Source organism: Trichomycterus rosablanca, chromosome 10 (genome assembly GCF_030014385.1).
Source record: "Trichomycterus rosablanca isolate fTriRos1 chromosome 10, fTriRos1.hap1, whole genome shotgun sequence".
NCBI lineage: Eukaryota > Metazoa > Chordata > Actinopteri > Siluriformes > Trichomycteridae > Trichomycterus > Trichomycterus rosablanca.
Genome location: NC_085997.1, coordinates 32518182 through 32544778, shown reverse-complemented (window position 1 = coordinate 32544778; position 26597 = coordinate 32518182). Strand labels below are relative to the sequence as shown.

General features: G+C 41.0%; 1 protein-coding gene across 3 annotated transcripts in view; it reads left to right on the top strand.

Annotated features, from left to right (window-relative positions):
- Positions 1–20767, top strand: part of rnls (renalase, FAD-dependent amine oxidase) — an 89274-nt gene extending 68507 nt beyond the window's left edge. For 2 of the 3 annotated variants that reach the window (XM_063003187.1, XM_063003188.1), the window contains one exon: positions 20274–20767. In XM_063003187.1, the coding sequence (XP_062859257.1) occupies positions 20274–20426 (153 nt within the window). In that variant the 3' untranslated portion in view covers positions 20427–20767. Of the gene's footprint in view, positions 1–12365; positions 12506–20273 lie in introns of all 3 variants that reach the window. The other variant, XR_010013850.1, reaches the window with a different exon arrangement.
- The last annotated feature ends 5830 nt before the right edge of the window (positions 20768–26597 follow it).

Here is a 26597-nt window from a genome sequence, read left to right as displayed (position 1 = left end):
GAGACATACAGTGACGTTGTGTTCTCTCTTACACACACACACACACACACACAGACACACACACACAAATCCATGCTCACCCCCACACAGTTGGCTCACACGCACATGAGCTTACAGTAGTTCACTGTGCGCCCTTTCTCACACACTCTTGCATGCTCTCTCTGTTTCTCTCACTCTCTCTTATTCCCTCTCTCTTTCTCTCTCTCTCTCCGCCCCCATGCCGGGCTCCTCTGCGACACACACAGCGCTGCGCCTCAGTTTAAGGTCAGAGGACACGGAACATCTGTGTGGGAGCCCACGTCTCACTGCGGCCCAGAGAATGGGCCAAGGCCTGTCTGGGCTGCACACTATCTCTCTCACACACACACACACACACACACACACACACATGAAACAATAATCTAATTATACTCAGGTTTGACAGTAATCAAATTCGACACCATGAAGATGACAAACTCAAAGTATTTGTACGACTTTACATTCAGGCTTAGTTTCATATATACAGTGTATCACAAAAGTGAGTACACCCCTCACATTTCTGCAAATATTTCATTATATCTTTTTATGGGACTACACTATAGACATGAAACTTGGATATAACTTAGAGTAGTCAGTGTACAACTTGTATAGCAGTGTAGATTTACTGTCTTCAGAAAATAACTCAACACCAGCTCCGTGCCATTAATGTCTAAATAGCTGGCAACATAAGTGAGTACACCCCACAGTGAACATGTCCAAATTGTGCCCAAAGTGTCAATATTTTGTGTGACCACCATATTATCCAGCACTGCCTTAACCCTCCTGGTCATGGAATTCACCAGAGCTGCACAGGTTGCTACTGGAATCCTCTTCCACTCCTCCATGATGACATCACGGAGCTGGTGGATGTTAGACACCTTGAACTCCTCCACCTTCCACTTGAGGATGCGCCACAGGTGCTCAATTGGGTTTAGTCCATCACCTTTACCTTCAGCTTCCTCAGCAAGGCAGTTGTCATCTTGGAGGTTGTGTTTGGGGTCGTTATCATCTGAGCCAAACAAGTTTATCTTGGTCTCGTCAGACCACAGGGCATTCCAGTAATCCATGTTCTTGGACTGCTTGTTTTCAGCAAACTGTTTGCGGGCTTTCTTGTGCGTCAGCTTCCTTCTGGGATGACGACCATGCAGACCGAGTTGATGCAGTGTGCGGCGTATGGTCTGAGCACTGACAGGCTGACCTTCCACGTCTTCAACCTCTGCAGCAATGCTGGCAGCACTCATGTGTCTATTTTTTAAAGCCAACCTCTGGATATGACGCCGAACACGTGGACTCAACTTCTTTGGTCGACCCTGGCGAAGCCTGTTCCGAGTGGAACCTGTCCTGGAAAACCGCTGTATGACCTTGGCCACCATGCTGTAGCTCAGTTTCAGGGTGTTAGCAATCTTCTTATAGCCCAGGCCATCTTTGTGGAGAGCAACAATTCTATTTCTCACATCCTCAGAGAGTTCTTTGCCATGAGGTGCCATGTTGAATATTCAGTGGCCAGTATGAGAGAATTGTACCCAAAACACCAAATTTAACGGCCCTGCTCCCCATTTACACCTGGGACCTTGACACATGACACCAGGGAGGGACAACGACACATTTGGGCACAATTTGGACATTTATATTTGCAGAAATGTGAGGGGTGTACTCACTTTTGTGATACACTGTATACACTATATGCAGTGTATCACAAAAGTGAGTACACCCCTCACATTTCTGCAAATATTTCATTATATCTTTTCATGGGACAACAGAGACATGAAACTTGGATATAACTTAGAGTAGTCAGTGTACAGCTTGTATAGCAGTGTAGATTTACTGTCTTCTGAAAATAACTCAACACACAGCCATTAATGTCTAAATAGCTGGCAACATAAGTGAGTACACCCCACAGTGAACATGTCCAAATTGTGCCCAAATGACGCACAAGAAAACCCGCAAACAGTTTGCTGAAGACAAGCAGTCCAAGAACATGGATTACTGGAATGCCCTGTGGTCTGACGAGACCAAGATAAACTTGTTTGGCTCAGATGGTGTCCAGCATGTGTGGCGGCGCCCTGGTGAGAAGTACCAAGACAACTGTATCTTGCCTACAGTCAAGCATGGTGGTGGTAGCATCATGGTCTTGGGCTGCATGAGTGTTGCTGGCACTGGGGAGCTGCAGTTCATTGAGGGAAACATGAATTCCAACATGTACTGTGACATTCTAAAACAGAGCATGATCCCCTCCCTTCGAAAACTGGGCCTCATGGCAGTTTTCCAACAGGATAACGACCCCAAACACAACCTCCAAGATGACAACTGCCTTGCTGAGGAAGCTGAAGGTAAAGGTGATGGACTAAACCCAATTGAGCACCTGTGGCGCATCCTCAAGTGGAAGGTGGAGGAGTTCAAGGTGTCTAACATCCACCAGCTCCGTGATGTCATCATGGAGGAGTGGAAGAGGATTCCAGTAGCAACCTGTGCAGCTCTGGTGAATTCCATGCCCAGGAGGGTTAAGGCAGTGCTGGATAATAATGGTGCTCACACAAAATATTGAAACTTTGGGCACAATTTGGACATGTTCACTGTGGGGTGTACTCACTTATGTTGCAGCTATTTAGACATTAATGGCTGTGTGTTGAGTTATTTTCAGAAGACAGTAAATCTACACTGCTATACAAGTTGTACACTGACTACTCTAAGTTATATCCAAGTTTTATTTCTATAGTGTTGTCCCATGAAAAGATATAATGAAATATTTGCAGAAATGTGAGGGGTGTACTCACTTTTGTGATACACTGTATATGTATATGTACACCGATCAACCATAACATTAAAACCACCTCTTTGTTTCTACATTCACTGTCTATTTTATCAGCTTCACTTACCATATAGAAGCACTTAGTAGTTCTACAATTACTGACTGTAGTCCATCTGTTTCTCTACATACCTTTTTAGCCTGCTTTCACCCTGTTCTTCAATGGTCAGGACCCCCACAGGACCACTACAGAGCAGGTTTTATTTAGGTGGTGGATCATTCTCAGCACTGCAGTGACACTGACATGGTGGTGGTGTGTTAGTGTGTGTTGTGCTGATATGGTGATGATGACCCACCACCCAAATAATACCTGCTCTGTAGTGGTCCTGTGCATGAAAGGGGGTTAACAAAGCATGCAGAGAAACAGATGGACTACAGTCAGTAATTGTAGAACTACAAAATGCTTCTATATGGTACAGTGCTGGCCAAAAGTATTGGCACCCCTGCAATTCTGTCAGATAATACTCAATTTCTTCCAGAAAATGATTGCAATCACAAATGCTTTGGTATTAATATCTTCATTTATTTTGCTTGCAATGAAAAAACACAAAAGAGAATGAAAAAAAAGTCAAATCAATTATCATTTTACACAAAACTCCAAAAATGGGCCGGACAAAAGTATTGGCACCCTCAGCCTAATACTTGGTAGCACAACCTTTAGACAAAATAACTGCGAACAACCGCTTCCGGTAACCATCAATGAGTGTCTTACAATGCCCTGCTGGAATTTTAGACCATTCTTCTTTGGCAAACTGCTCCAGGTCCCTGAGATTTGAAGGGTGCCTTCTCCAAACTGCCATTTTGAAATCTCTCCACAGGTGTTCTATGGGATTCAGGTCTGGACTCATTGCTGGCCACTTTAGAAGTCTCCAGTGCTTTCTCTCAAACCATTTTCTAGTGCTTTTTGAAGTGTGTTTTGGGTCATTGTCCTGCTGGAAGACCCATGACCTCTGAGGGAGACCCAGCTTTCTCACACTGGGCCCTACATTATGCTGCAAAATTTGTTGGTAGTCTTCAGACTTCATAATGCCATGCACACGGTCAAGCAGTCCAGTGCCAGAGGCAGCAAAGCAACCCCAAAACATCAGGGAACCTCCGCCATGTTTGACTGTAGGGACCGTGTTCTTTTCTTTGAAGGCCTTGTTTTTTTTCCTGTAAACTCTATGTTGATGCCTTTTCCCAAAAAGCTCTACTTTTGTCTCATCTGACCAGAGAACATTCTTCCAAAACGTTTTTGGCTTTCTCAGGTAAGTTTTGGCAAACTCCAGCCTGGCTTTTTTATGTCTCTGGGTCAGAAGTGGGGTCTTCCTGGGTATCCTACCATAGAGTCCCTTTTCATTCAGACGCCGACGGATAGTACGGGTTGACACTGTTGTACCCTCGGACTGCAGGGCAGCTTGAACTTGTTTGGATGTTAGTCGAGGTTCTTTATCCACCATCCGCACAATCTTTCGTTGAAATCTCTCGTCAATTTTTCTTTTCCGTCCACATCTAGGGAGGTTAGCCACAGTGCCATGGGCTTTAAACTTCTTGATGACACTGCACACGGTAGACACAGGAACATTCAGGTCTTTGGAGATGGACTTGTAGCCTTGAGATTGCCCATGCTTCCTCACAATTTTGCTTCTCAAGTCCTCAGACAGTTCTTTGGTCTTCTTTCTTTTCTCCATGCTCAATGTGGTACACACAAGGACACAGGACAGAGGTTGAGTCAACTTTAATCCATTTTAACTGGCTGCAAGTGTGATTTAGTTATTGCCACCACCTGTTATGTGCCACAGGTAAGTAACAGGTGCTGTTAATTACACAAATTAGAGAAGCATCACATGATTTTTCAAAGGGTGCCAATACTTTTGTCCACCCCCTTTTTTATGTTTGGTGTGGAATTATATCCAATTTGGCTTTTTGACAATTCTTTTTGTGGTTTTCCATTGAAGACAAATTAAATGAACATTTTAATATCAAAGCATTTGTAATTGCAATCATTTTCTGGAAGAAATTGAGTATTATCTGACAGAATTGCAGGGGTGCCAATACTTTTGGCCAGCACTGTAAGTGGAGCTGATAAAATGGACAGTGAGTGTAGAAACAAGGAGGTGATATAGCAATCACCCATTTAATTTACACTGCACTGTCAGAACAAAAACTAAGCCCTGATTAAGACAAGAATATAAAAAATAGTAATAGAGAGTAGTAATAATTGAGGGACGAATGAACATGCAAACTCCACACAGAAAGGACCCGGATTGCTCCACTTAGGAATCAAACCCAGGACCTTCTTGCTGTGAGGCAACAGAGCTAACCACCAAGCCACCGTGCTGCTTGTTTAACAAACAATGAATATCATAACTATTAGGTTTGAATCTGTATATGTTTATTTAATCTAATTCTGAAATAGCCTTTATATACCGGTACTGGTCGACATCCAGACCATCCAGCAACTGCAATATCGTGCTGCCTATAAACTCTCTAGATATGAAATAATTACATATCAGAGCTACTCAGCCAGTAAATCAACATCGCTGGACTTTAAAAAGTAACAATTCTTCCTCTCTAAAAAATGTAAAAGCTTCACCAAATGTCAACAATCCGAGAAATCAGATTACTGACCGACTCCTGTAAACCCGGTAATCAGATTTCAGCGCATTTGACGTTTTGCTGGGCATGTGTCTGTTCAGTGCATGTAAATGCACTTAGTGACCAAATCTCTTAATTGGCTGAAATGGTAATTGAATTATTTCTGTAGTCTGTTCTTCAGGCAGGAGAATGTCAGATTTTCTTTCAGTTATTGCTGTCAGGAGGGAGCGTAGGAAGGCAGAAGTGAATGAAGAAAAATTACATAACGGCTTACCCGTCGTAATCTTTGTGAAGAATGTCATCAGATGAGTGATTTGCTCCAGACTTCTACACAATTTCTTTATGAAGAAGTGATTCTTTTATATAGACTATTCCTAAATGACATGAATGAATAAATCAGTTAAAAGAATTTTACTCACTAATGAATGTTTTTAAGGAGCATTTGACCATGAGTTCTTAAAGGTGTCCAGTATGTTCATTCATTCATTGTCTGGTTTACCACTTCAATTCATGGTTGTGGTGGGTACCTGGTGAAATTTGGGAACCACCCTGGACAGGTTACCAGTCAACACACACACACACACACACACACACACTTAGGGGGACTTTAGTGTCTCCAGTTAACCTGACTGCATGTCTTTGGACTTCATGACAGGACAGGTAGTTACTGGTTACACAAGATTCATCAGTTCAAGTTTAATGTCAAACACAGTCATGGACAATTTTGTATCTCCAATTCACCTCACTTGCACATCTTTGGACTTGTGAGAGGAAACTGGAGCACCCATAGAAAACCCACACAGACATGGGAAGAACATGCAAACTTCATACAGAAAGGACCCGGACCGCCCCACCTGGGAATCAACCCGGGACCCTCTTGCTGTGAGGCAACTATGCTATTCACAGAGCCACCTTGTCCAATATGTTTAAAAAAAATAGTGTTACATTTTTAAAAGGGATTTTGAGCAGCACTGTCGTCTCACAAGACGACAAGAAGGTCCCAGGTTCATTTCCCAGGTGGTGTGGTCTGGGTCCTTTCTGTGTGGGTTTCCTCTGGGAGCTCCGGTTTCCTCCCACAATCAAAAGACATGCAAGTGAGGTGAATTAGAGATACAAAATTGTCCATGACTGTGTTTGACATTAAACTTGAACTGATGAATCTTGTGTAACCTGTAATTACCATTCCTGTCATGAATGGAAACAAAGTGTGTAAAACTTGACGTTAAAATTCTAATAAATAAATTGAAAGTGATTTCCCATTTTAAATTAGGTAAAAGTCACTTTAAATTATGTTTTAAATACAACCCCAAATCAGAAAAAGTTGGGACAGTATGGAAAATGCAAGTAAAATAAAAATGCAGTGTTCCTTAGATTTACTTTGACTTTTATTTGATTGCAGACATTTTGAACCCAAGATATTTCATGTTTTATCTGCTCAACTTCATTTCATTTAATGAAGTTGGGTCCTTGAGCAAGGCCCTTAACCCTGTCTGCTCCAGGGGCGCCGTAAGTTGGCTGACCCTGCGCTCTGACCCCAGCTTCCAACACCAGCTGGGATATGCGAAGAAAGAATTTCATTGTACTGTACATCTGTATATGTATATATGACAAATAAAGGATATCTTTCTTAATAATAAACATCCATTCCTGCATTTCAGGCCTGCAACACATTGGAAGGGATTTGCATATTTTCCCTCTACAGTGCATAATATCATTAAATGATTCAAGGAATCAGGAGAAATTTCAGTGTGTAAAGGCTAAGGGTGCAAGCTTAAGCTGAACGCCTGTGATCTTCGATCCCTCAGACGGCACTGCATCAAGAACCATCACTCAACAATAGCTGATATAACCACATGGGTGAGGGATAGTTTAGCAAACCTTTGTCAAGCACTACAATACAGAGTTACATGCACAAATGCCACTTAATACTTTACTGTGCAAAAAAGAAGTCTTATGTTAACCATGTCCAGAAGCGGCGTGGACTTCTCTGGGCTCAGCGGCATCTAGGATGGACCATCACACAGTGGAAACTTGTATTGTGGTCAGATGAATCAGCATTCCAGGTCTTTTTTGGAAAAAAAAAAAAGACCAAAGATGAAAAGGACCATCCAGACTGTTATCAGCAACAAGTCCAAAAGCCAGGGTCTGTCATTGTATGGGGTCGTGCCAGTGCCCTTGGCAAAGGTCATTTACACTTCTGTGACGGCAGCATTAATGCAGAAAAGTACACTGAGATCTTAGAGTAACATGTGCTGCCTTCAATACGTCATCTTTTCCAGGGACGTCCAGCATTTTTCAACCAGACAATGCAAAACCACATGCTGCACACATTACAAAGGCATGGCTGCGGAAGAAGAGCCTGCAGTCCTGACCTGTCCCCAACAGAGAATGTGTGGAGGATTTTAAAATGACAGTGTGACGATGACCCCGTACTGTTACACATCTTAAGACGTGTTTGCAGAAAGAACGGGACAAAATGAAAGCTGAAACACGAAATCACTTGGTATCCTTGGTGCCAAAACATCTTTTAAGTGTGGTGAAAAGGAATGGCAACATTACAAAGTGTTAAATGCTTTACTGTCCCAACAAGCTTGCGCCCTTGGCCTTTATGCACTGAAATTCCTCCCGATTCCTTGAATGGTTTAATAATATTATGCACTGTAGAGGGAGAAATATGCAAATCCCTTCCAATCTTTCTTTGAGGTACATTGTAAACATTTCAATTATTTTCTCACACATTTGATGACAAACTGGAGATCCTCTGATCATATTTACTCATTAGACTCAGCCTTTCCTGGATGCTGCTTTTGTACCAAACCATGATTACAATCACCTGTTAACATCACCTGCTTGAAATCACATCATTTAGTTTTTTCACCTTATTACTAGCACTAAATTGGAATGTGTTGCAGGCCTGAAATGCAGGAATGGAGGTTTATTAATAAATGAAATGAAGTTAACCAGACAAAACATGAAAAATCTCAGGTTCATCCTGTCTGCAATCAAATAAAAGTCAAAGTAAATGTAAGAAACTCTGTGTTTTTATTATTTGCATTTTCCATGCCATCCCAACTTTTTCTGATTTGGGGTTGTACTACTAGTGTACAATTTATTTCTTCATTTTTTTATTTAGTCATGGGAGTTAAGCTGTGTTATTATGCAATAATAACACTCATCACTCATAATCCAGCCCAAAAATCATGGTTCTGGCCTTCTGCTGTCAGTCTTTTATTCATGTTGATCACTCATTGCTGCTTCTACAGCTCCAGCTCTCAGTTCTGGAAGAGCTTTGCAGTAAATGAATATTTGATTTCATTCAGTCTCCAAAGCTTTCTGGTACTAATGTCTGTGATAAAGCATTCTAGTTCATCTCATATGTTGGACTCTGGGCTGTTTTTCCACATTAAACCAAACTCACAATGTTTTTCATGGAACTAAATGACACGGGACAAAATAGTTCGACTGTAACCTTCATTATTTGGAACTGTGGTAGCCTAGTGCGTAGAGCTTTGTGCCATCAACTTAAAGGTTGAGAGTTCGAATCCCAGCTTTGCCATGCAGCCACTGTTGGGCCCTTGAGCAAGGCCCTTAACGCTCTCTGCACCAGGCGCGCCGTACGATGGCTGACCCTGCATTTCGACCCCAGCTTCCAAACAAGCTCGGATACACAAAGAAAGAAAGTCGTTGTCCTTTTACATCTGTATATGTATATATGACACACAAAGGCACTCTGTTCTATTGCTTGTTCTCCTCTCCAGCACCGTTATCCATGTGTATCATGTTTGGTGTTCATGGCAGTTTTGGATGCCCTGTCTCCGCCCCATGTTTGTGATCTGTTCTTGTTTACTGTGTTTCTATCCGGTTCATAATGCTCATTTATAGTACGTCTTTCAGTTCTTGTTCTTAACTCTTTAATGATCTGCTTAACCATTTGGTCGAGTTTACTTTGAGTCTAAATTCATGGGTAAAAATAAGCTGGATTTAAATAATCTTGTTTGGGCTGTTTCTACTCCTTGGTTGACGTACTGTGTGCACTAGTAAAAAATATATGAATTGTTTGTTGTTAGTATAGCCCCAAGAAACTAGGAAATGCAAAGAAATAATTTTTTTAACATTATTTTCCTGTTGTGACCATTAAAGAGTTAAAAACCTCTTGAGTTTAAGCTGCTCAGGTGGCGCAGCGATAAAAGCACACACTAGCACACTAGAGCTGGGCTCTCGAATACATCGTATCGAGTCTCAGCTCTGCCTACCGGCTGGGCTGAGCACCCACATGAGCAACTATTGAAAGGTTAAGACGCAACCACAACCTCTGCTGGCTGATTGATGGCGCCTGCACAGAGGCGTGGAATGAGTACAGATCAGGGTGTGTCTCTCTGTACACAGAGCTGATCTGCAGTTGATTTTGTCTAATGTAGGTGACAAGATGCATACGGCTGCTGTCCACGTGTCGGAGAGGGCGTGGGTTAGCTTCGTTCTCCTCAATCAGAGCCGTGATAGGCATTAGTGGAGAGGAAGCATGAGGCAATTGGACGCGCTAAAAAGTCGGGAGAGAAAGGGGAGAAAATGCATAAACAAAATATTTAAAAAAAAAAAAAAAAAAAAAATGTGACTGTTGTTGTATTGTGATCATGGACCCCAGCTTTGCTTATTACCTGACTGCAGATCATGTTAGGCACTCCTGTCCTGTCTGATCTGTCTGTTCCACTTCATGTCTACTAAGTTAAAAGCATTAAATTCCATAGAATGTCACTGTGATGTAGAATTCTATTCAAAAAGTAAACTTGTCAGACATTGTCATGGATAAAGAATAATAATTTTAGTGTTGAACAGGCTTGGGTCTGTTAAACTAATCCACCACTGCTAAAATCAGGGTACAAATCTCAGCAGTGCTACTGGCCAGTGGGGGAGATGGCCAAATTCCTGCAATGGATTAGTGTTCTTGCCTTGCACCCACTGTTTCTCGGTGGAGCCCTGACCACTATAAACTGGGTAATGAAAATGAACTAAAATAAACTGTTAAACAGGAGCAAGAATTAGGTGTATTTTTACATGAGTTTTTATATTTGGGTCATTCCTACAATTTGGTGCCTTTTGTGTCCCCAGTACTGATCATTGTATTTATTAAGGGAATTTTAAACAATACAAATTCTAAACATCTTACTGAAACAATTAACACTTTCAAATACTAAACACAATATTTTCTACCCCCCCCCCCCTCCCAAAAAAAAATTACTGTGTACATACTGTTTTTATCTCTTAGATAGCAGAGGTTTTCCCATCATGTCCCCAGTGCTGTACGTTCTGATTTAGTGATGGATATATGAGGTTTAATCATGAAAATATCTCAGTCTTTCAATACTGTTTAAAAGGTTTGCTTAAGTCCCTCTAAACGTTGGATAATTTTTCTTTATGAGTTTGATTTTATTGCTGATTATGAGGGTTTTTCACACGTCCCTCAAGTTGCTGTCCACCCTGTTATTTCTTACTACTGTATGAAGAGCTGTTTTACGTACTGGCATCATTTCCTGGCTTTCACATGATCTTTTTGGAGGGAAAACAACAGTGGAAGATGAGTGGCTAACTCCTCATTTTAATGTTGTTTTTTCCACATTTTATCATATCTCCTATCTTATATGGTCAACCATAACATGTCCACCCTGTTATGGGATATATGAGAAAAAGCAACGCGATTTGATCATTTTAAAAATAATCATACTAAAAAGCAGAGAATTCTTTGTCTGATTTAACTTTTATGCTAGCATGGTTTTGCTCACTCGCTAGCTAATGGCTAATTTTATGTCAGAATGTCCACCCTGTTATGGTCCACCTTGTTATAACCTAATACATAACAGGGTGGACGTCACAGTGTATATGAGGTGCATGTTCAATTTAGCTTGACCAATATTAGTTTGGCAAAGTATAACATGTCCTTTTCATAATAAAACATAAAAAACAAATTAAAACAGTGTTTCATTTTCAAAAAGTTTTAAGGTCCAAAAGGCACCCAATCCCAGGAATGACCCATGTACAGTCTTAAAACTCAACCTAGATCATTCATTTTAAAGTCACACCCAAACATACATGCATTCACTTACAGTTTAATGTGACTGGCAGGTGAGTAGATCCTCTCCTTGAGCTGACAGATTTAAATTTGCCTTTTTTAACATAAACTATATAGCAAAAAGTCTGGGAGTTTATTGGACAGCTAATTTACTGCAGGTTTTCTAGCCTTTAAAACCAACATTAAAAAAAGCTGCTTTAATAGTATATGTTTTATTATATTTAAGCATATTAAATCATGATTTTACTGCACAGTTTGGACTATGAAATAACCCTCCTGGTTGGATGTAGAGTCCTGGGGGCTGCTTTGCATTTTTTTATAGCCACTTCTCTCTTCGTTCTACAAAATTCTCGAGCTTTGTGGAGTGAACGTTTGAGGAGGTGGAGGAGGACAGCTCTGCTAATATCAACTTACTGCTAGAGTAAACCAAACAGTTTGTTCTTGGCCGAGTTTCAACCAGAACATTCATCATTTGATTTACATAAAAATTACAGTTTAAAGATACAAGAGTGTGTGTGTGTGTGTGTGTGTGTGGGGGGGGGGGGGGGGGGGGGGGGGGGGGCATAAGTTATGCCTATTAAAAGCCCCAGGAAATGGATACTATTTCCTTGGCTTTAGTGCGCTTTACCTCGATGTTTATCAGTTCTGTTTGGAGAAGTTCTGGAGCCAACGAAAGCCTCTGGAATTGACTGTGCACCGTTTCTCAGCTCTCATTAACATGCTAAATATTTTATTTAACCGTTTTACTTTACCAGTTAAACACGGAAGCCATTGAAGTGTGAAAGAAATTCTAAAAATTGAACAAACAGAACAAACAGAATTTGCTTTAAAAATCTGCATCATGCAGGCTCAGGATTTACAGGATAAAACAGCTTTTGAACTGTTTTTCTTTATCCCAAGGCACCCATAACATAAGGGCTGCTATTGAAGTGCGTACTTCACATATACAACAAAGTACAGCAGGGAGAGGGAGGCAGGTCATCCGCTCTGAAGAGTCATCCACGGCTTCCAGGCAGAACGGCGTATTTTATTTTATAAAGGTAAAGTTATATCACAGCTGACATACAAGCCTGTGTATGTTATAGTATAGCTCATCTTTTCTAATAAATTGTGCGTCCAAATTATTCTGGCAGTTTGTTCTCATTCTGCAAAACCATTCCATTCAATTTCTACTGATATTAACTTTCATTAAGAGGATTTGACTGCAACCAACACCAGACTATGACATTTAAACTTTTGGGCATTAAAATAAAGTCTAGCAAGACTTGCTGGTAAATGTACCATGCAAACTTGCTTTGTTTGCTTTTTTTCAAACAAGTCCATTACTTCTACACCAAACCTCAGCCCGGGACTGCAGATAGAAATGAGCTTGTTTGCAAACTTTGGTGTAAAGCATCTCTTCTGAGATTCATGTATTCTGTGCATCATCCCTAACCAAATAAGTAAGCCGAACTAAACCCTAAACACAATTTATTTATGACCTAATTCACATTTAAACAAATCCCCTGACCCAAACTAAGTCTTATGTCTTAGAAGTGCTCATGACCTATTCATACCTTACATAGTATACATACACCGAGCACTTTATTACTGTAGGTATCTGGTATAAACATCAACTGATTATTTTATAAGCTCCTCCTACCATACTTACTAACTATAGGCTATACACCGATTAGGCATAACATTATGACCACCTCTTTGTTTCCACACTCACTGTCCATTTTATCAGCTCCACTTACCATATAGAAGCATTTTGTATTTCTACAATTACTGACTGTAGTCCATCTGTTTCTCTGCATGCGTTGTTAGCCCCCTTTCATGCTGTTCTTCAATGGTCAGGTATTATTTGGGTGGTGGATCATCCTCAGCACTGCAGTGACACTGACATGGTGGTGGTGTGTTAGTGTGTGTTGTGCTGCTATGAGTGGATCAGACACAGCAATGCTGCTGGAGTTTTTAAACACCTCACAGTCACTGCTGGACTGAGAATAGTCCACCAACCAAAAATATCCAGCCCACAGCGCCCTGTGGGCAGCGTCCCGTGACCACTGATGAAGGTCTAGAAGATGACCAACTCAAACAGCAGCAATAGATGAGCGATCGTCTCTGACTACATCTACAAGGTGGACCAACTAGGTAGGAGTGTCTAATAGAGTGGACAGTGAGTGGACACGGTTTTTAAAAACTCCAGCAGCACTGCTGTGTCTGATCCACTCACAGCAGCGCAACACACACTAACACACCACCACCATGTCAGTGTCACTGCAGTGCTGAGAATCATCCACCACCTAAATAATACCTGCTCTGTGGGGGTCCTGACCAGTGAAGAACAGGATGAAAGCAGGCTAACAAAGCATGAAGAGAAACAGATGGACTACTAGTAATTGTAGAACTACAAAGTGCTTCTATATGGTAAGTGGAGCTGATAAAATGGACAGTGAGTGTAGAAACAAGGAGGTGGTTTTAATGTTATGGCTGATCGGTGTATGTTGCACCCCCAGTGACCAGACGATGTGTGTGTAGTTGGGATACTAGTAGCCTAGTGGGTAGAGCTTTGGGCTGTCAGTCGGAGGATTGTTAGTTCAAATCCAGTCTCTGCTATGCAGCCACTGTTGGGTCCTTAAGCGAGGCCCTTAACTCTCTCTGATTTTTAAACACTATAAACACTATAATTCCTGGGAGGTGATTAGTGCTCCAACCAATAACTTAAAGGCATCAGTATGATCAAAAAATGCCCACTAACAAAACTAGAGGAAGATGAACACAGTGTGCATAAAAAAACAGATCTAGTCTCTCACGCAAGGCAGGAATTTGTCCTGAACAGGGTGCCAGGTCATTCCAACACACTCACAAATCCAATGAATCACAGAACCATCAGTTGACCTCAGATGTTTGTCTAGCGTTGTTGTAAGTTCAGTAGACAAGCTGAGGCATTGACGCTGTTGCTTTCATCGTGTGACTATTCATTAAAAGACTTCAGGAGTTTATTTACAGGATGGGTCATTCCTTCAACCTCAAATTAATGGATAATTTAGATCAAGTGCATCCAGAGCTCGTCTGAATAGAAGCATGAGTCAGAACCGCCCAGGTGCCTACGAGGCAGTGTGCCATCTGTCATTAGTGGGCCTCCAGGGTCAGACATGCAATCAGGCAGTTGATATCTGGCCCAGACCTACCCGGCTGCCAGACGTGCTAAAACCATGACTGAAAGAGTCGCTTCTCTACACTGAAATCAGATGGATGAACATAAATAAGCCTTTAAACTTGTCAGTCACTCTTCACTCAGAACAGAAAAAGAAAGCTTACTCTGGGTGATTATGGGAAATGTAGTGCTTGTTGTGAATTCACGTGGCATGTCGTGTAGTTCTGCTCAGCAATCCAGAGTAAAACAGAAAGCTAAGCTAAGAATTCACAACAAGCACTACATTTCCCATAATCACCCAGCATCTTTCCAACTCTTGAGCCGCAAACGCTTTCTATTCAAATCCATTTTATCAGCTCAACTTACTGTAAAGAAGCACTTTGTAGTTCTACAATTACTGACTGTAGTCCATCTGTTTCTCTGCATACATTTTAGCCTGCTTTCACCCTGTTCTTCAATGGTCAGGACCACTACAGATCAGGTATTATTTAGGTGGTGGATCATTCTCAGCACTGCAGTGACACTGACATGGTGGTGGTGTGTTAGTGTGTGTTGTGCTGCTATGAGTGGATCAGAAACAGCAGCGCTGCTGGAGATTTTAAATACCGTGTCCACTCACTGTCCACTCTATTAGACACTCCTACCTAGTTGGTCCACCTTGTAGACGTAAAGTCAGAGACGATCGCTCATCTATTGCTGCTGTTTGAGTTGGTCATCTTCTAGACCTTCATCAGTGGTCACAGGACGCTGCCCACGGGGTGCTGTTGGCTAGATATTTTTGATTGGTGGACTATTCTCAGTCCAGCAGTGACAGTGAGGTGTTTAAAAACTCCATCAGCGCTGCTGTGTCTGATCCACTCATACCAGCACAACACACACTAACACACACCACCATGTCAGTGTCACTGCAGTGCTGAGAATGATTTACCACCCCGAAAATACCTATTCTGTCGTGGTACTGAGAGAGTCCTGACCATTGAAGAACAGCATGAAAGGAGGCTAACAAAGCATGCAGAGAAGCAGATGGACTACAGTCAGTAATTGTAGAACTGCAAAGTGCTCCTATATGGTCAGTGAAGCCGATAAAATGGACAATGTGTGTAGAAACAAGGAGGTGGTTTTAATGTTACTGCTGATCGGTGTAAATGTTTTGGCTAGCCACCATTATCACATAGACAAGGTCATATTAAACTAAGTACTGCAGAAGATAACCAATCAGATAATTCTGTCACATTTCAGTTTATCATGTGTATGTCAAAGAAATAAATGTGGATGCAGTTTAAGCAACTGGTGGTGTTCACACACACAAAATAATGTATGAGGGTTCTTCAAAAGGTTTCCACACTTTTTGTAACTCTATTTATTAAGAATTTCAAGAACAAACTCCATCACTTTTCTACATCATCACCTTCACATGCATTTTTCCCATGCTGTACCAACTTTTTAATGCCATCAGTAAATAATGTTTTTGGTTGAGCACGTAGCCACTGATGCGCCGCTGCTTTCACATCATCACATGAAAATCTTCTTCCCCTTAAAGCTTCTTTGAGCGTCCAAAAAGGTGTAAATTAGATGGCGCTAAATCCGGACTATAAGCATCTCTCAGTCTCCCAGACACGACCAATTACTACTCCTCCAACCCTCACCACTTCCTACCAAAATATAAAAGTGTGAAAACCTTGTATGTAATTGATGAGATAAAATCTTTAATGTATATTTGTTTTTCATTTCTCATCCTGACAGTGTAATGCCAACTTTAGTATTAAATCACTCCTAGTATTTATAATTCTATTTCTATTTAGGATTTAAAAGGTTTTTACCAGATTCACAGTTGTGCCCCTACGACTGATTGTCAAGTAGAGGTTCTGTATGTGCCGCAGTACAACAAGTACTATAAAAATGGCCCTGGTAGTTAGTTTAGTTACCAGTTACTCAATGTAGTTCATCTATTCTTTTGTAAATTCACTGATGTCTCCTGTTAAAACGTGTGTTATTGCAATACAATAATAATAGTACATTATATTGATGTAATAAATATAAAGATGCAACGTTCCAGAGTAGTGATAGGCACCATACTGGACTGCCCTCTTCTTAATTCTTTGTGTTTTTACAGGTTATTAAAACATGTTGGTCCATAATGGCATCATGTAATTGCTGCATATTTTCTGGCTGCACAGTCATGCTGTAATTTCTTAGTCTACCACATCCCAAAAATGCTCTATTGGATCTGGTGATTAGGGAGGAGACTGAAGTATACTTAACCTATAGTTGTGTTTATGGAACCAGTTTAATAGGACATGGTGCGTAATCATGCTGAGAGTACTCATTAGAAGATAGTAACTTGTGGCCATAAATGTCAGCAACCATAAAGGTCAGGTCTTAGGTAGGCTGTAGCATTTAAATAATACTTGTTTGGTATTTGGGGATCTAAAGTGCACCAACAAAACATTCTATCATTTACTCTATTATGATTTTACCACAAGCCTAGAACTGTTGACATTAGGCAGGTTGAGTCCATGAATTCATACTGCTTACAGAGCATTTAGACTCTACTCTTAGCATATTGCAGCGAAAAAAAAACAAGATTCAGTGAGATAATTGTTCCAGACTAAGTTTTCTAGTCTTTATTATTTTGTGAGCGTGTTCCACTGTAGCCTCAGATTCTGCACCACTTCTTCCCCATAAAGCTTCTCTGAGCGTCCAAAAAGGTGTAAATCAGATGGTGCTAAATCCGGACTATAAGCATCTCTCAGTCTCCCAGACACGACCAATTACTACTACTCCCACCCTCACCACTTCCTACCAAAATATAAAAGTGTGAAAATCTTGTATGTAATTGATAAGATAAAATCTTTAATGTATATTTGTTTTTCATTTCTCATCCTGACAGTGTAATGCCAACTTTAGTATTAAATCACTCCTAGTATTTATAATTCTATTTCTATTTAGGATTTTAAAGGTTTTTACCAGATGCACAGTTGTGCCCCTACGACTGATTGGCAAGTAGAGGTTCTGTATGTGCCACAGTACAACAAGTACTATAAAAATGGCCCTGGTAGTTAGTTTAGTTACCAGTTACTCAAGTCAAGAGTCCATGGATTCATTCTGCTTACACCACATGTAGACTCTACTCTTAATATAGCAGCAAAAAAACAAGATTCGGTGCAGTAATTGTCCCAGATAAAGTTTTAGTCTTTATTATTTTGTGAGCGTGTTCTGCTGTAGCCTCAGATTCCATCTAGCTGGCTGACAGGAGTGAAACCTGATATGATCTTCTGCTGTTGTAGACCATCTGCCTTGAGGTTTGTTTTGCATCTAAAAAGCTTTTTGAACACCAAAGTCAGTGAAATTATTTTCATTATTTGAATCCCTGTAGACGTCCTGTCTGCTGGAACCAGTGTGGACGTTTTCCATTGTAGGTGCTTTTGATGGTGGACAGGGGTTAGTATGGGCACTTTGACTGACCTGTGACTGTCCGGCCCCAAACACAGAAAAGTTCACCAATTATTAAAATGATCTGTACAGTAAATACACAGAAGCCTTTAAGTTGGTCATTCGGCCTTGTCATCTGGCCATAATAAACTAACCCTTGTTAAAGTCAGTCAGGTTTTTATGCTGATCATATCTGCTGCATTCAACACGTGTACCAGGACTAACTACCACCAGCACAGCATTTAATTTATCCCTGACCATGACATTTGTTATAATCAGCACAACTGTTATAAAACAGGCATTGCCATGCTTATTTCTGCCTTAATGTTTTGGGTAATCAGTGTATGCCTGTATGATGTTATGTATTACCCTGCTGCCACAATACTGGATAATTTGATAATTACATAAATTAGCAGGCGTACAGCTGAACACAGAAGCAGGTTCAACATCAGGTATCTAAATAAGTGACAAAATTAAAAACAGTTCAAATGTTGCTAATTGATTGATTGGACAGTGGTAGCCTAGTGGGTAGAGCTTTGGGCTACCAACTAAAAGGTTAAGAGTTTGAATCCCGGCTTTACCATGCAGCCACTGTTGGGCCCTTGCGCAAGGCCCTTAACCCTCTCTGCTCCAGGGGGGCCATACAATGGCTGACTCTGTGCTCTGACCCCAGCTTCCAAAAACAAGCTAGGATATGCGAAGAGAGAATTTCATTGTACTGTACATCTGTATATGTGTATATGACAAATAAAGGTGTTCTATTCTATTCTATTCTATTCTATTAATACAGATGATATACACCAATCAGCCATAACATTAAAACCACCTCCTTGTTTCTACACTCACTGTCCATTTTATCAGCTCCACTTACCATATAGAAGCACTTTGTAGTTCTACAATTACTGACTGTAGTCCATCTGTTTCTTTACATACTTTTTAACCTGCTTTTACTCTGTTCTTCAATGGTCAGGACCCCCACAGGACCACCACAGAGCAGGTATTATTTAGGTGGTGGATGATTCTCAGCACTGCAGTGACACTGACATGGTGGTGGTGTGTTAGTGTGTGTTGTGCTGGTATGAGTGGATCAGACACAGCAGCGTTGCTGGAGTTTTTTAATACCCGTGTCCTCTCACTGTCCACTCTATTTTCCTTAATTTCCTTCGGGATCAATAAAGTATATATCTATCTATCTAGACACTCCTACCTAATTGGTCCACCTTGTAGATTTAAAGTCAGAGACAATTGTTCATCTATTGCTGCTGTTTGAGTTGGTCATCTTCTAGACCTTCAGCAGTGGTTACAGGACGCTGCCCACGAGTGCTGTTGGCTGGATATTTTTGGTTGGTGGACTATTCTCAGTCCAGCAGTGACAGTGAGGTGTTTAAAAACTCCAGCAGCGCTGCTGTGTCTGATCCACTCATACCAGCACAACACACACTAACACACCACCACCATGTCAGTGTCACTGCAGTGCTGAGAATGATCCACCACCCAAATAATACCTGCTCTGTGGTGGTCCTGTGGGGGTCCTGACCATTGAAGAACAGGGTGAAAGCAGGCTAACAACGCATGCAGAGAAACAGATGGACTACAGTCAGTAATTGTAGAACTACAAAGTGCTTCTGTATGATAAGTGAGGCTGATAAATTGGACAGTGAGTGTAGAAACAAGGAGGTGGTTTTAATGTTATGCCTGATCGGTGTAGTGTAAACAATTCATGCTTGTAAACCTAGCGTTTTGTTGAAGTAATGTGGTGCCACCAGTTATGAAGTTTTTAGGGCACTTCTGTTTTCACAAGGGTGATTTAGGTTTTTGAATAATTTTGTTCCATAAATACACACAGTTATGTTGTATAAAATGTTTTTTTTTTCTACAGTCCTCTTGGTGTAATATCATGTTTTGTTTAATGATCTAAACTGAGCCAGTGAGACAGATGTGCAGTAAAACAGGCACTCGAAAGAGAGCTATTACTTTTTACAGCACTGTAATTGTGAACCAATTAAAGTGACGTTTTTCTTTTTACAAATATACACTTACTGTGTGTACAGTATTTTTACATATGAGTCAGCTGAGGAAAACAAGACTTTCCAGGCTCCATGTAGACCCGCTGTATGTGGGACAGTGTTGCACAGTTGTGATCAATAGCAGCACAAGGTGGAGGTTGCATCAGCTATTGGATGCCAGATTGCTGGTGCAGCACTAATGCCGTGTGCATTCGATTGTGTTGTTAGGTGACAAGATCGGTGGCTGACTGCCCGGGGCAGATGACACTGCTCTCCAAGCCTCTGCTCGTGTGTGGGGGCGACAGCTTCACTCACTCCAATTTCGATGGCTGCGTCGAGTCGGCCGTGAAGCTCATCGAGGTGCTGAAGTCGTCCGTCTGAGGTGGGGGTTGGTAGGGAATTCTGGATGGTTGGGGGTTGAAGAACTTGAAGAAGGGTTGCCAGCAGTGAATCAGAACCAGCACCTCCCACGTCAGGACAGATGTAATGTAAACTGTGCCATCTGGGGCCACGCAGACGGGTCATGTTAGAAAACCTATTACATTGTCTGCTACAGATTCAGAGGATTAAAACAAGACATCAAGTTAGAATTGTGTTGCAAAATCATTTTACTTAACGTTGTGCTCTGTGGGGCAGTAATTGATTTGCATCAGATTGATTTTCTAACATTGGAATTGTGAATGTGATAATTCTAGTAAGTGTGTGTGTCCAACAAGCAATAAAACAACATAAAAAAATCGGTGTTTTTTTTTTTTCTATTAAGTTTCATAAATAATTCATTCAAATTAAACTGATATACACTGATCAGCCATAACATTAAAACCACCTCTATGTTTCTACACTCACTGTCCAATTTATCAGCTCCACTTACAATATAGAAGCACTTTGTAGTTCTACAATTACTGACTGTAGTCCATCTATTTCTCTACATTCCTTTGTAGCCTGCTTTCACCCTGTTCTTCAATGGTCAGGACCACTACAGAGCAGGTATTATTTAGGTGGTGGATGATTCTCAGCACTGCAGTGACACTGACATGGTGGTGGTGTGTTAGTGTGTGTTGTGCTTGTATGAGTGGATCAGACACAGCAGCACTGCTGGAGTTTTTAAATACCGTGTCCACTCACTGTCCACTCTATTAGACACTCCTACCTAGCTGGTCCACCTTGCAGACGTAAAGTCAAAGACGATCACTCATCTATTGCTGCTGTTTGAGTTGGTCATCTTTGAGATCTTCATCAGTGGTCACCGGATGCTGCCCACGGGGCGCTGTTGGCTGGATGTTTTTGGTTGGTGGACTATTCTCAGTCCAGCAGTGACAGTGAGGTGTTTAAAAACTCCATCAGCGCTGCTGTGTCTGATCCACTCATACCAGCACAACACACACTAACACACCACCACCATGTCAGTGTCACTGCAGTGCTGAGAATGATCCACCACCCAAATAATACTCTGGGAGGGTCCTGACCATTGAAGAACAGCATAAAAAGGGGGCTAACAAAGCATGCAGAGAAACAGATAGATTACAGTCAGTAATTGTAGAACTACAAAGTGCTTCTATATAGTAAGTGAAGCTGATAAAATGGACAATGAGTGTAGAAACAAGGAGGTGGTTTTAATGTTCAGGTTGATCGGTGTATGTGAGTGTTTATATTAAAGAGGTCGGTGGGCAGCACTCTGTGAGGCCACTGAGCTATTGACTCACTTGCATTGTTCAGTGCTGCTGCAGCTGGGCTTTAATCTGGGACAGAATATCTGGCAGGCAGAATGGGAATAGAGACGTCCTAATCCAACCGTAATTATGGGCCGGTGAGCCTCAGGCTCATTGCACAGCTGGGCCTGATCCATCCCTCTATCCCTCTTAACACTCAATTCATCCCCTATTTTGTTATTAGTACATTTTATTTGTCTCTTTCGGTCATTATTATTTCCTTTTTCATCCTCCTTGCTAATATGTCAGCTTTGGGATTGTGTTACACCCCTCTGGATATTGAATTATGTCATGTCAACCTATCCGTAAGGAACAGAACTATATTTACCCTCACTAGTACTGCACAATGATTGCACCCAAGTGGTGCAACAAACAGTGTTTGGTCTATTATCCAAAGTTTGTGGGTTCGAGCCTTGCTAACATGGAAGCTGTGGACTAATTGGCCGTGCTGTCTGAATGGAAGTCAGCCAGCCCTGAGCATCTGTGAACTCATGTGTCAGTGACAGCATATGAGTCTTAGCTTGTAAAAGGTTTGTCTGGCTTCACGTGTCTGTCAGAATAATAAAAAACACTATCTGATAGTGTCAAAGATATACAGTGTATCACAAAAGTGAGTACACCCCTCACATTTCTGCAAATATTTTATTATATCTTTTCATGGGACGACACTATAGAACTAAAACTTGGATATAACTTAGAGTAGTCAGTGTACAACTTGTATAGCAGTGTAGATTTACTGTCTTCTGAAAATAACTCAACACACAGCCATTAATGTCTAAATGGCTGGCAACATAAGTGAGTACACCCCACAGTGAACATGTCCAAATTGTGCCCAAAGTGTCAATATTTTGTGTGACCACCATTATTATCCAGCACTGCCTTAACCCTCCTGGGCATGGAATTCACCAGAGCTGCACAGGTTGCTACTGGAATCCTCTTCCACTCCTCCATGATGACATCACGGAGCTGGTGGATGTTAGACACCTTGAACTCCTCCACCTTCCACTTGAGGATGCGCCACAGGTGCTCAATTGGGTTTAGTCCATCACCTTTACCTTCAGCTTCCTCAGCAAGGCAGTTGTCATCTTGGAGGTTGTGTTTGGGGTCGTTATCCTGTTGGAAAACTGCCATGAGGCCCAGTTTTCGAAGGGAGGGGATCATGCTCTGTTTCAGAATGTCACAGTACATGTTGGAATTCATGTTTCCCTCAATGAACTGCAGCTCCCCAGTGCCAGCAACACTCATGCAGCCCAAGACCATGATGCTACCACCACCATGCTTGACTGTAGGCAAGATACAGTTGTCTTGGTACTTCTCACCAGGGCGCCGCCACACATGCTGGACACCATCTGAGCCAAACAAGTTTATCTTGGTCTTGTCAGACCACAGGGCATTCCAGTAATCCATGTTCTTGGACTGCTTGTCCTCAGCAAACTGTTTGCGGGCTTTCTTGTGCGTCAGCTTCCTTCTGGGATGACGAACATGCAGACCGAGTTGATGCAGTGTGCGGCGTATGGTCTGAGCACTGACAGGCTGACCTCCCACGTCTTCAACCTCTGCAGCAATGCTGGCAGCACTCATGTGCCTATTTTTTAAAGCCAACCTCTGGATATGACGCCGAACACGTGGACTCAACTTCTTTGGTCGACCCTGGCGAAGCCTGTTCCGAGTGGAACCTGTCCTGGAAAACCGCTGTATGACCTTGGCCACCATGCTGTAGCTCAGTTTCAGGGTGTTAGCAATCTTCTTATAGCCCAGGCCATCTTTGTGGAGAGCAACAATTCTATTTCTCACATCCTCAGAGAGTTCTTTGCCATGAGGTGCCATGTTGAATATCCAGTGGCCAGTATGAGAGAATTGTACCCAAAACACCAAATTTAACAGCCCTGCTCCCCATTTACACCTGGGACCTTGACACATGACACCAGGGAGGGACAACGACACATTTGGGCACAATTTGGACATGTTCACTGTGGGGTGTACTCACTTATGTTGCCAGCTATTTAGACATTAATGGCTGTGTGTTGAGTTATTTTCAGAAGACAGTAAATCTACACTGCTATACAAGTTGTACACTGACTACTTTAAGTTATATCCAAGTTTCATGTCTATAGTGTTGTCCCATGAAAAGATATAATGAAATATTTGCAGAAATGTGAGGGGTGTACTCACTTTTGTGATACACTGTATATATATTTTTTTTTATGTCAAATGCTAAGATGTATTATGCATACATTTTCCTGTTGTTTTAAATAGATGGTGTTGTCCATAGACAGTGGAATTAATGACCCTGGATTAGGGGGGTAGAAATAATTAATCAACCCATGATGAAATATTAATATTCCCAAAAACATTGTCTTCATCAAACTAAAACTGAGTGAAATTAACTCATATGGTACAACTGGATACTAAAGTAACAACAGCTAACAGCGAGCTCATGGTCAGGTATACACATACTGTCTCCATATAGTGCATAAATTATATAAATTTTGCAATATCTAACCAATTGAAGTTTAATTTTATCCTCTTCGCAGAAATTAGGTTTCTTCACCTTGTAAAAGCAGCTTTTAGACTCACATGTTTTATTCCATTTAGCTTTAATATAGTTTTAAGCTTAAGACCATGTTTACATTGTTTTATTAATACCTGGATATGCACGCTATTAAATACAATTCCTTTATGTCTGTGTTTGTCAGCAGTATAGATGGGATGGACGTGTGTCTATAATACGAATGACAGGAGGAAAGTAAAGGTGTCATACCTGGTTTCTTTGGTTTCACTATGTTTACTAGATAGTTACACAATATTTGTAATATTAAGAACAGTATTGATACTGAGGTGCACATTTAAGATTAGACTTACAGTCCCCTTTATTTACATTTACATTTACATTTTCTGCATTTAGCAGACGCTCTTATCCAGAGCGACTTACAGAAGTGCTTCCATAGTAAACATTTCATTTCTCTGGTTTATAATTACTGGCACACCATGTTAAACGCTACTGGGACTTTGACAGGAACAATGTTTAATAATGAAATGAAATGAAATAAGCTTTTTGACAGCAAACACTCAAGGTGTGTTTGGCATAAAAAGAAGGATCACCACTGTAAATGTGGTGGAGGGTCTCTGATGCTGTGGGGCTGTTTTTCCTTCAAAGGAAGGTTCATCATTGGATCCTCCAGCAGCAGAGCAGATTAAATGGCCAGATTACCAGAAAAAATGGTTTAATGAAAAGAAAAACAAACTTCTGCCATTGCTGTCTCATTCCTTTAAACAAAATCCTATAAAAATCTGTGGGGTGAGCTCAAAAGGAGTGTGAACAAAAGAGAATCTAGAACCCTGGACAATCAGGCGAGATTTTCTTATTTTTCTCATAAACAACTTGAGCAACAATGACAAACTTGTACTGTTGCACCTTAAGACATGTTTGCAGAAAGAACAGGACAAAATAACACCTAAAATGCTTCATCACTGTCCCAAAATTATTTGTCTCACAATGGCACAAAAGTGTAGTGAGAAAAAATAGCAATACTGCAAAGTGGTAAATGCTTTACCGTCCCAACATTTTTGGATTGTGTTGCAGAATATTGTCATAATGTTATGCCTGATTGGTGTATATTAACAAATGAAATAACGTTAGCATACAATATCTTGGGTTCCTCCTGTCTGCAATGCAATAAAAGTTAAAGTAAATGTAAGAAACACTACAGTTTTTTTATTTGCGTTCAAGGATTCAAGGATTCAAGGAGGGTTTATTGTCATTCACATCACATGTGGTACATGAGGTTGAACGAAATTATGACCCAAGGTCCCAGTTACACCCAATAAAATATCTAATATATACAATACAAAAGAATAATCATAGTATGAAAAATATTTACAAATATAAAAAGTAGAAGTAAATGTAGCAATGTAAAAATGTAGAAATGTAAAAATGTAGAAATGTAAAAATGTAGAAATGTAGAAATGTAGCAGCAACATGAACAATAAGAGTGCATTTAACTTATAAGCATGGGTAGTAGAACTGAGTAGCAGCATAATAAAGTGACCAAGTGCAAGGTGCAAAGACAGTGTCTTATTGTGCGTAAATGTAAGGTGTCCAAGTGTACTCTGAAAGTGTCAGTGCAGAGTGTTTGGCGAGGTGGAGTTTGAGAGTCTTACAGCTTCGGGAATGAAGCTGTTTCTCAGTCTTGTTGTTCTACACTTAATGCTCCGCAGCCTCCTGCCTGAGGTAGTTTTCCATACTACCCAAACTTTTCCTGTATTCTGTGTATTGTATTATTATTATATTGTATTATGTGTATGAATGCTGTGTGATAGGACTTAAAGTCACTTGTTGATGTTGACAATCTTGCAAACTTCTGCCAGATTCCCCGACTGAGACAGTCCACCCCCACTTTTAGTCCCAAATCACCCATCCAAATCTCTCAGCCAGGCTGGTCCCTCAAGAGACATGCACACAGTGCAATAGTATCAGGACATAGCATCGTGATGATCCAGATAGTGTCTGTGTGGGTGCAGGCTTTTGTTCAATGCAGTCAGTTACATAACTGATTCCAGATTAAGAAAGCTAACAATGCCCAATGCCTGCTGACTTGATTTGTTAGGTCTGTAAGGGCATAATTAAGTCAGAAATACATTGAAGCAAATGTCACGTATACACACTAGACAAGATCTAAATGTTGTTTATTGTATAAATAACTCTACATTTTACATTATAAGCTTTCATATTGATATCTAAAAATAACAACAGAAGCTGTCATTCATTCATTCATTTATAAACCGGTTTATTCTGGGCAGAAACATAATACAAGAGGCGTGAATACATCCTGAACTGAGCACC